At 36.4% G+C, this 11444-nt stretch overlaps 1 protein-coding gene across 1 annotated transcript in view; it reads left to right on the top strand.

The window, feature by feature from the left end:
• LOC137387724 (uncharacterized) overlaps positions 1-11328 on the top strand; it is a 12617-nt gene extending 1289 nt beyond the window's left edge. Inside the window, exons 2-8 of the mRNA XM_068074224.1 lie at positions 765-992; positions 1991-2155; positions 2456-2559; positions 2689-2821; positions 2908-2998; positions 10185-10549; positions 10882-11328. Of these exons, the coding sequence (XP_067930325.1) occupies positions 765-992; positions 1991-2155; positions 2456-2559; positions 2689-2821; positions 2908-2998; positions 10185-10549; positions 10882-10937 (1142 nt within the window). The 3' untranslated portion in view covers positions 10938-11328. The remainder of the gene's footprint in view (positions 1-764; positions 993-1990; positions 2156-2455; positions 2560-2688; positions 2822-2907; positions 2999-10184; positions 10550-10881) is intronic.
• The last annotated feature ends 116 nt before the right edge of the window (positions 11329-11444 follow it).

Raw genomic sequence — 11444 nt, 5'->3', positions numbered from 1 at the left:
TCATTAAGTAAAAATTTATTTATTATTTAACTGTTAAGTGATTTAAAATGCGGCGATTTGAATCCAAAACCCTGTATTTAAAAATTAAAGAATCTTACTTTTAATCTAAGGAAGTTTGTCGTAAAATGGAAAATTCTAATCTTTTTTAGATAAACTTAATGACGACCCAAATCACAAAACAATTTGATCAATTTTATAATTGCCTTTGAAATAACTAGATTTTTATAAAAAATCAAAAAGGAGGAGCTCACAATCTGACAATCTTTTTACTGACCGTGTAAGCATTCTTTGACTGCATGATAAGATTAGTTATTTGTTATTTTCTTAATATTTCAATTTATTAAAATGAAATAAAAGACAATTCTTAATTAGACATTTTCTTTACTCTTAAGTTGTGAAATGTTCATCAAACTGTCACAAAATTCTGAGTTCAGTGAGTAAGTGTGTTTGTTCATTTTATTTATGTCCAATAATATTCTCTGACAACAAAAACAAGTATAGAGAAGAGGAGAGGTCATTGCACAATAGCAAGGCCAGTATGGAGAAGAGGAGAGGTCATTGCACAATAGCAAGGCCAGTCAAAAAGCTTTTAAAGAGCTAGGTCAAGGGGAGTCAAAGTCATCAGGTTTATTTTTGTTTATCTTCATTTGTCATAAAGGCGGCGTTCTCTTCTGTAAACTGTTGTTATATATTTGCCGGGTTGTGAATTGAGAGAGCATTGGTCATCCTCATTAGATTGATTTAATAATACTTAGCAGTTTTAGGATGCTACACTATATTCGAGCTGGACATATGCCAAGAAATGCAATATGGCGGCTGGGAGCTTTCAGATTTTGAAGAAGTCGTATTTGCTACTCCAGCGGACCCACTTGAAAATTGCCTCAACTATAAAGCTCGTACTTCTTGTGCAGTTATGGTTAGGGCAGAACCTGGACAGAGAATTGCTGTTCGCACTGGCAAGGAGTACAACCTTGCTTCAGGATATTATTCATGTGAGAGTTGTCTTCTTTTTCTGACATTCAACAGCATTGTTATGAGGTATTCCTAATCGTATGAGCGTTTATTGCATTTTCTGTTGTTACAGATAAAATTGCACAAAATTTTAGTAGATTTTATCAGAAAGTATCAGTATTTACATGTACTATTATTTGTGATTGTTATTGATGTTTAGGGTGATCTTATGGCCAGGGTGCTTTAAGATTAAAATCAACAAAACTTGGTCACGGTTGAAACATTCAGAAAGAAAATACGTGTGAAATATCTTTGGTATAGTTGATATTGATATAGTTGATATAGATTCTGTAGCTCTCTTTGCAACTATAGACGTCATAAGCGCACTTTTGCTTGATCCGAGCGTTTTAACCGAGATCAAGTTTTGTCAATTTTAATATTCATTCAATAGAAACATTCTGGCAGTCAGATCATCTCAAGAGTAAAAAACGATCGCAAATATTAAAAAATATTTACATTTTCTGATAAAGTCTGTGATTGACATTATAGAGATAATGTTTTTTAAAGTGCTGTAACTCGATCAACTTTAAATCTAAAATCAAAATTTCAATACCAAAATGTGCAGTAGCGCAAGACGCCTAATGTGGCATTCGCTGTAACTGATATTTTGATATTTGAGCAACATGTGCCCTTTTGAGGTTGGAAATCACAAGAACCAACAAGAACAACACAAGATTTATAAAAAATATCCTTTAAATATGAAGCTGGTATTTTGAGATACTTGTACCACAGTAGTAATATGGAAATCTTTTGACGTCGAAAGGTGAAGCTTCTGCATTCTTTAACCACCTGCAACACCCTTTCACCTGCTGGTGATTGTTTAAGTCCTATCAGTCTAGATATAGTTTATCTAGCTACTGCTAATTTATGTAGGTAATGCTACCACTATGCCAAGGATTAGCCATGTTAGTTAATCATCACAACCTTGTCACCACTTTCACAACCATGTATGCAAATGTTTCCTTGATTATCAACTTAGCATGTGATGGACGTGACTCCTTCACTGTGGATAAGAAGTGTGTAAAGCCAAGCCTGGGAAAAAACCGAGATGTATTTTTAACTTCGAGTTTTATGGCGATGGTGAACTTTACATCTCACAAAAGTCATTCGGAGGATGAGAGCAAAGCACTTCTGTCTCTCAGAGGTACTTGCTGCCAGGGGCCACAATGTGACGATTTGTAGTACCTGAGGCTGTGCTGCTACTAGAAAATGCACTTGGGCCTTCCTTGTTACGATCTATAGTGCCTGAAGCTATGTTGTTACTAGTAAAAGCACTTGAGGCTACCTTGCTATGATTTATAGTATCTGAGGCTATGCTGCCGCTAGCAATAACACTTGAGGCTACCTTTTTATAGTTATAGTGCCTGAGACTATGCCGCCACTAGTAATAACATTTGAGGCTACCTTATTGCAGAATTTAACAGTAGCATCATGATGATTGTAGCCTTTGGTTGTCCATTCCATACTTTGGTTGAGGGAAACGGAATTGATGTTCAAATCGTAGATGAGTCAAGACTACATATTTCAAATAATTCATATAAAGTAAAGGTATGTTTTATTAGAAATTAGCAAAACACTTCCTGGTAATATTGTGGTTTTGCATTGACACCTGATTGCAACAATAATAAGACCTGCTTTCCAATGTCATAACTGAGAAATATGTGACATGTATTGCAGGTGTCATGCAAAAATGTTAATAATGCAATTCGTGAAACAGGCCAAAAAGAAATGTTCATCAACTGTACCAGACGACCAGAAACATTTGAATATTTTTGGGATCGAATGGATAAACCCCTTCTAACATGTTCAGGTATGTGTGGAGATAGGACTACAGCTAGACTATGTTAGAAAATAGCTGTTATTTTGTTGTTAATAAATTCGTTTTTTTGTTTGTAGCCTCCAACTCAACACTCGCTGCTGCCCTGACCGTGGCAATCATACTCATGCTCGTTGTTCTTGTTATTCTCTTCATTCTTTGTTATTTGAGGTAAGAATGTTTACTGTACGTTGCTTACTCTACTAATTGCAAATTTTAGATTGTTCAAAACAGGGTCGTTGTATGAGAAATGGCATATCAAACCTAGTTTAACTTGCAGAAGCTATTTCAGGTTTTTTTTAACACTTATCCACCCATGTTCAAGTGGTGCCGCTATGTACCTCTGTTGGGGTAGGACCACTATCCGCACTGCTTGGGAACTAATGATGTACTAATGTACTCCTATTCCAGTTATACCGTTACCATCCCTGTTCAAACAGCACTAATATCAATACTTATTACACCATCGAACCCTGTTTTAGTAGCCTTGCTACCTATCTCTATTCTAGCAGCGCTGCAACACATAACTGTTTCAGCAACACTGTTACCCATCCTTTTTCTAGTAGCACTGCAAAACACAACTGTTCCAGTCATAGTAATATTACTCGACTAATCTGAAACTTTTTTTTACAGTTGCCAACCTTTACAATTTTTATTACAAATTTTAAACCATTCATTTGAGAAATGAATGCAGCAAAATATCACAGTACAGTAATACTTCAACTTACGAGTGCTCCAACGTACAAGAAACTTGAGATGCGAGCCAGCTTTTAACTCATTGTAGCCCCATGTTACACCCCTGTTACATCACCATAATTCTTTTCTAAACTCATAATAAAATGATTTCATTGGCTTGGGAATACTATTAACCCAAACTTACACATGTGTAACAAGAAATAATAAGATCTGATTGGCTGCTGAAGCATCATGTGATTATCAAAATGGCCACCTTCACCATTTTCTGATGAAATGAAAACAAGGACTAAAATTTCTGCTTCCTACAGAGATAATAGATCAGGTGAGTAACTAATTTCTTGTTTAACTTTTTCTACATGCCTTTCTGGTCATGATATTAAGTGTTTATGTTATAACGAATAAAACTTGGTAAAAAATATTAGTTTTAAAACTACCTGTTACACCAGTGTAGCAATGGGCTTGAAAGACTATGCTACTTGTTATTATGATTATTATTCGCTATGCAGAGGTATGATAGAGCCTTAGGCTTACTATTATATTCACTTGTATGCATAAAACTGTTCTGTCAGTCACCATACATCCTCAATTATAGTGACAATGGCCTCTGCAAGTGGCAGTGATAGCAACTAGCGACTCAGGCTAGTATGTGTGCAGAACATAATAGACATGGTCAAGTGTGATGAGAGCGATGCCAATGATATTTTGGAAGAGGATAGCGATGCTGATAAAGTCATGCTCATTCTTTATGACTTTGATGTGTATACCACAGGTGAAGCCAATAAACCAAGTTGGGACGGGGGGGGGGGGGGGGGGGGGGGGTGGCTGACTTTATCCTGAAGCTCACTTCTACTCCCCAGCAAAATTATCGATATAAAATTTATGCTGACAACCTGTTCACTAGTCTTCCTCTAATCAGAAAGCTAAATGAACGAGGATGCTGTACACCGGTACAGTGCGATCAAATCGTCTTCATGGGTGCAAACTGAAAGACACAAAAGCACTCAAAAAACTCGGCTGCGGAAGCTATGATCACAGTGATGAAGAGGTCAGCAACTTATCTGCCGTCCGCTGGTATGACAATAAAGCTGTAACATTGCTCTCTAATCAAACTGGAGTCGAGCCTATTGGGGAAGCAAAGAGATGGGACAAGAAAAACAAAGTAAGCGTCATTGTTCCGCAACCGGCTGTCATCAATGACTATATTAGACACATGGGTGGTGTGGATCTGTTAGATGGATTTTTCGCCCGATATCGCTTCGCTTTTCGATCCAAACGCTGGTACACCTATCTTTTCTGGCATATGCTGATGATTTGTCTCTTCAACGCATGGTGCATGTACAAAAAAGACTATAGACTGGTAGGAGCTCCGGGAATAAAAAGGATGACGAGAAGACGGTTTCAGGCAGCAGTAGCAGCAGCACTCATAAATTTTGATGCGTCTAAACCTGGGCGCCCACGAACTTCTCTAGATGAAGCACCGCAGAAGAAAAAAAACATGTCAAATGCATCGGAAGCAGGTTTGGATATTTGCTTTGATGGCTACTCTCATTGGCCACACAGAGTTGAAAAGTGAGGGAGGTGCAAGCTGTGCCAGTCAAACCTGACAACAAACGCATGTACTAAATGTAATGTCAGGCTGTGTTATGTTAGAGATCGAAACTATTTTCTGGAGTACCACACTAAATAATTATTGTGGTCTTATTGTGGCCCAAAGCTTTGGCAATTGATACTATACATTTAGTAAGCCGACATTTGGCAACATTTTACATTCAGAATATTTTACACTTTATGTTTGATTTATTGTAAATAAAAGCAATTGTGACCCCAAAGCCCAATGTTACATATATGTTACACCCTGCCGATTCCATTCTAATAGTGGGTGAGCCAAAATTTTGGTTTTTGTAGCTAAATTGACCCTTCCCTGTTTTAAATTCAAAAGGAAATAATTTTAGTTCGTGTATATTTGCATTTGGGTTCCAAAGGGTTAAGCAAGTTTTAGCACACTAACATATGAGCCATGTTTGAGATACAAGCACGTGAGTCAGTTGCCAAGTATGTCGGAGGTGTTTTATGAGAACAGCATCACTCTGTATTTTTCAACTGCTCAGGTTATACTTTTGTAACGTGCTTTTTGTGCACGATTTTCAGTGCAAAATTATGTGAATTAAAAGTACTGTGCGTAGACCAAAATTTTGCCAGTAGAATGAAAGATAATGCAAAGAAAAAACAAATGATAGCAATTGATGTTAAACGGAAAATTATTGAAAAATATGCAAAATCTGTATGCCTGATCGATCTAGCTCAGTAATATGACAGAAATACATCCACGGTTATCAAACAGAAGAAATATATTTAGGGCATTTAGTGGGCAAAAGGACTAACCATAGTTTCTAAACGGCGCCGAGATCTCCACGACCGCTGATGGAGAGACTGCTCAGGCATTGGATAAAAAATAAACAATTGGCCTGTGACAGCATAACTGAAACGATGCTATGTGAAAGGCCGACGCTATCTATCAAAACTATAAAAATAGACATTCGGACAAGTTGACTAGTGGTCGTGAATTAACCCTTTGTGACGACACCTGTGTTCGTCCTAATCGCAACATGTTGAAAGGGCGACAAAGGCAAACGTCCTTAGATAGGTTTATTTTAAAACGGCCAGCTAGTCGTGAGAGCGAAACAAAGAAAAAATTAGTTAACCAGCGAGAAACTCCAAACTATGAACACCGAAGAAATTTTAATTACATTAAGTTAAAAATGAAAGTTTGCTTTTAGGTTTACTTCTAAGTTTGTCTTTTAAGACTTAGATAAAATCCAAATTTATCAAAGTCAACTGTTATAATGAAGTATAACTTATATCTTCCTCTCTGGCAAATGCTAGCGTTAGCTGCTATTGTATGTATTTAATTTTACATTTTAATTAATCACATTTCCTTGCATTATTGTTTTATTTGTTGCTTTTTGAAAGCATGTGGTAAAGTTAGGGCAATAATCAACATGTTCTTTCTTTTACAATATCTTGTTTTGAGTGTTTTATTTGCATTTTTAGAGTATGGAAACCAATCAATATATATTTAATTGTTCTATATATATAAATAAATTGCACCAACATGCGAGTAAATAGACATACGAGCTCAGTCTCGGAATGCATTAAGCCCGTAAGTCGAAGTATGACTGTATATTCAGTCTTTTTACGAACACACTGTGTATGTAGAGAAGCTCTTGTTTTTTCCTTGAAGTGCAAGCAGCCTACTCCGAAATGAGCAGCTAATTCGGACAAGGCACTATGATTAAACCAGTTAGCAATGAGAATAGGAATAGCTTCTGTTTGTGTAGTAGAATGGTAGAACAGTATCTAAGCTGTATCGGTCATAAATCAATTCTCGGTGTTCGACTGATTGCAGTCTTCTATTCCGGGTACATGTATGGGTAGTTGTGAGTGGAGGGTAGTGTTAAGAGAGGGCAAGGTTGCTTTGCATGTGCTATCATGGTGCAGGTAGAGCTATATTGTAGTTACAGTTACATTGCAGGTAGAGATATGTTGTAGGTAGAGATATGTTGTAGGTAGAGATATGTTGTAGGTAGAGCTATGTTGTAGGTAGAGATACATTGTAGGTACAGATAGGTTGTAGGTAGAGTTATGATACAGGTAAAGAGAGTTATGCTGCAGGTAGACGTATGGTACAGGTAAAGTTATGCTGCAGGTAGAGGTATGGTATAGGTAGATTTATGGTGCTGGTATAGTTATTGTGCTGGCAGAATTATGGCGCAGATAAAATTACGGTGTGTGTCGGCTTCCACTGCACGCCAAATAGCATTGCATATTGAGCTATGTGCATACATTTATAAATTTGTGTCGACTTCAGCATATTCACACACGTCAGCACAACCAGCCTGTTGTGTGTCAGCAATATTAGTTGGTTAAGTAGCTCTTTGTCTTCAGTTGCTTCCAGGCAGCAGCTACAGGAAGTTATGAATAATGCATATGCTAGGAAGAATGAATGCAACATGAAATGTCTAGAGTATCAAATATATGCAACATCTACTACATAGATAATGGATAGCCATAAATATTAATGAGAGAATTGGTGTAAGATACAGACATGGACGTCTTCCAACTGACAGGAAAGGAAAGATAGTTACAAGAATGTTACTACAGAGTATTTCTGAGGTGCACAAAGAAACAGATAAACAAAAGCTATTGTTGTGTGGTAAATTAGGAAGCAAACAGAAAATATAGTTTGTTCTAATTTGTTTTATTGTAAATTCGTTTAACAAGAATGAGTATAAACAAGGTTTTATCTTGAGAACGGATTTTTAATTTGAATAAAAAGTACTTTTTTGAGCACTTGGACAATTCCTTGATGATCGAGTATGATATTTGAATGTAGGAAGGTGAGACTGGGTTTGTGAGAGCACAAACACAATCTCAGTGATCTTGGCTAGATATGTCTGAGTCTAGTGGCAAGGAAACCTCGGTGACGGGAGACATGGCCGGTTATAGAGAGCAGTTTAAGGCTATATACTTTTTTGTCCCTACACTAGCCTTTTATAGGAAGTGAACCCTAGCCTGTCATCCACAGGTCAGTTATTCTAGACCACAGGGGGAACAGCTACTCGCTAATAACAGTAACAGCTAAATATCTACCTCAGGTTGACAAGATGTCAATAGCGCTGGTGACACATTTAGACAATAGCTGGCATAAGAATCATAAATATGTAACACTTCTGATGGTTCCATGTAAAATCCGTTAACTATCATTAACATGAATATCATCTCCAAAATGAAATGCTTTTCAAATGTGTCATTAAAAACATGATTTAAACTGCGTTTTAGGTTTTACGCGAATGTTTCACTACTATGCTTTAACATTCATGTATAAAATTAACGAGTCTTTCAGATCCAGTTTTAAACTTTACAGAAGTATTAAGCAACACAATTTTTACACGTTGTTGTTTTTTTAAACTTTATTTTGTTTTGTATGTTTTTGAGCAACCAATAAGCATCAAAAATTTCCTCGCTTTAATAAATTCATAAAATATAGTGACAATCTATATGTATATGTCTATGGAAGACAATTAGTTTTCCCTATGTCTGTGGTCTTGTATAAAACAACACTATAAAATATTTAGGGATACTTCAATAACACAACTTCTTTTACAATGTTTTAATTGTTATATTTGGTGCAAAAGAACTCATTTTATTAAAATGTTTTTTAATAACATAATGCTATGGAACACAGATTAAAACTTCTGTAAAACTAACAAACACAAGTTTCTGGATTGACTTGAGGACCGGTGAACTACTCCGGCAGCCGACCTTGACTCCAATATTATACTACAGTAATTGATCAGGGTGTAACCAAACCCCCAGGAAATGGGCTTATCTTATTGCATAGTTGGATTGAGCAAGACCTTTGGCATCAGTTTCCTGTCAACATGTAGGCCGGCCAACATAGGTGCATGCAATCATTACTGTGTATTATTAATATAATCTGCTTTTCAAGTCACTCATGCACAGTTTGCTCATAGACTCAAATATTTTAGAGAAAATGCCATCACTAATGGAAGTGGGTGGTAGAGGAGATGCATTCTTTATGGCAGCAAAGAAGCTGGTCGGTAGCGCTTTGTTATTAGAAGGTCATGAAAGGTCAGATATCAGCATGAAAGGCAACAAGAAGCCAAGTAGCGAATATTTGCTGTATTTTTAGCTAAAATAATCAAAATATAAGTCTAAACCAGCCAAAATAAGAGTCTTTTTGGTTGACATGAAAATTGAAATAAGCAGAACATGAAACAGATTTCGCAAAGATGTTGTTTTTGACCAATGTTTGGCAAAATAAACTTAACTCTGGCGAATATTAACTAGCAATAAATAAGATTTATATAAACAATAAAAATCAAACTTTATATAAGCAAATACTAAAATACATCCAAGGAAATGGGGAAAAGGAAAAGGGCATCCAACGAAATCCTGTGTTGCGTGAACTACATCGTAGCTTTTGAAATGTGTTCGAGGCAGTGTTATAATTTTGGTGGGTACTCTGTCAGCAAATAAATAGCATGTGAAGAAATAAATAGCAAGAAAATAAATTCATTATATTTTCTAAAAGGTACATTTTTCACCAATACATGATAACTTCAAAACTTCAACATATTTATGCCTTATCAGCTCCAGCAACATAGCTTTTAGTACACCTTCTACAATGTGTAGACCACATCTATAATGACTTGGTTTTTATCTGATAGCAAGGCTTCTTATCAGATAAATTAAGCTTAACTGTAAGGAAATGCTTACTTGCTGTAATTTAATGTAAAGGAGTTGAAGAAATGAGGTACATCAAATGTGTAGTGTGTATATTGCAAAGGCTTCGTTGAGCAACATTTCCTTGTTACTACATCAAAAACAAAAGATATAGATTAGTAAGAGTTGTCCGCTAAAGCAGTTTATTGAGGAGACAAATCACAATGTTACCATCCACAGAAAATAAACTATAGACAAGAAGAGGTACGGATTCTATGTATCGCATGTAGCTAGTTTTACAACTTACAGGTTAAAGCCGAGCCTGCCAGTAACCAGTTGATGGAGCAGAAACTAGCTATATGAAAACTAGTGAGTGGAAATGATGCATATCAAATAGTTTCTATTGTTTCTACAGAAAGTTCCCGTGTCAAAGAAGTGACATCGAAGAAGCTGAAGAAGCTGAAGAAGGTTTCACTCCACTCAAGAAAAATAAAACCAGGCCATGTAAACGAAAGGCAAAAAAAGTGAAGAAATATGACGACTTTGAGTCAGATGCCGACAAGGAGATGATGACAAGCTGTCACACTATAGCCAGTAATCCCGAAGTTTTAAAGGAAACTGGAGACTCACAAAAAGTACTTGACAGCGCAGAGTCACAGGCTAGCCTCGATGCTATAAGTCAAGAAAAGAACCCTGGCAACACTAATCGTATCGCTGGTAATGGCAATCACGCTCAAATAGCGGCAGAAGTATCTACACACTGGAATGTTCCGAAAAATGGTAGGCAAAGAAAGCATTAGAATGTTAGAAAGTGCCTGTGATATTCCTCGCGACGGTATTCCACAGAGCTGTGTAAACACTACGAAAAAGAAACATTTTCATTAACTGTTGAGGACCAGTTGAAAACGAAATAAATAGAATGGCGCTTTAGCCCAAATTTTTCACGAGCACACCAGAAGGTTTATGTTATGGCGTGCTACAGAAACTACTACCTTTTATAAATTAATATATTACTTTAATATTGATTGTGCCTGGTTCACAACTCATCAATATCTGATCTCAACCAGACATCGGGAACACCAGCTATGAAATGATTGCTCTTTTGTTTGCAGATGAGTTTTCTATCTCGGTGGAAGTTACTTACAAGCAAAGAGCCTTGATTTCATAGCTGCAGATTACATGTCACATTTTGAGAATAGCAAAGTATTTTCTATCTCATCTTGTCTTCTCTTATTTTACACCCTTGAGTTGATCCTGTAGGCAGCCTCTACTGCAACTGCCCAAACTTTGTTTGCTCGCTTCAAGGAAGTGCACTCTAAAACTTTATCATACTGTATAGTCAAGCATTTTATCCATACAGCTGGAAATCTTTGTTTTTTTAATATATTGGCATATTTCAAAAATCTTGTCAAAAGCTTCATTAATAAACCTATGATAAAATGAAAAGTGACCAGAGCTTCAGCAAAGAGGGCAAATTCAATTCATCCTTGTTAATTCTTGGTTGTCAGATGCTTGACCTAGTTCTACGCAACTCATATATTCCTTCTTGTAAAAAAGACTCAGCCAATCGTAAGACCATTTATAATGTTACGTTCTGAACTCCTCACTTGCTTTGCAACTCAACTTTTCCCATACATATTGTAACACCTTATTCAAAGTGGTTTAATTAATTGAA

This window comes from Watersipora subatra, chromosome 2, assembly GCF_963576615.1.
Source record: "Watersipora subatra chromosome 2, tzWatSuba1.1, whole genome shotgun sequence".
Classification (NCBI taxonomy): Eukaryota; Metazoa; Bryozoa; class Gymnolaemata; order Cheilostomatida; family Watersiporidae; genus Watersipora; species Watersipora subatra.
This window is presented reverse-complemented; position numbering and strand designations above follow the sequence as displayed.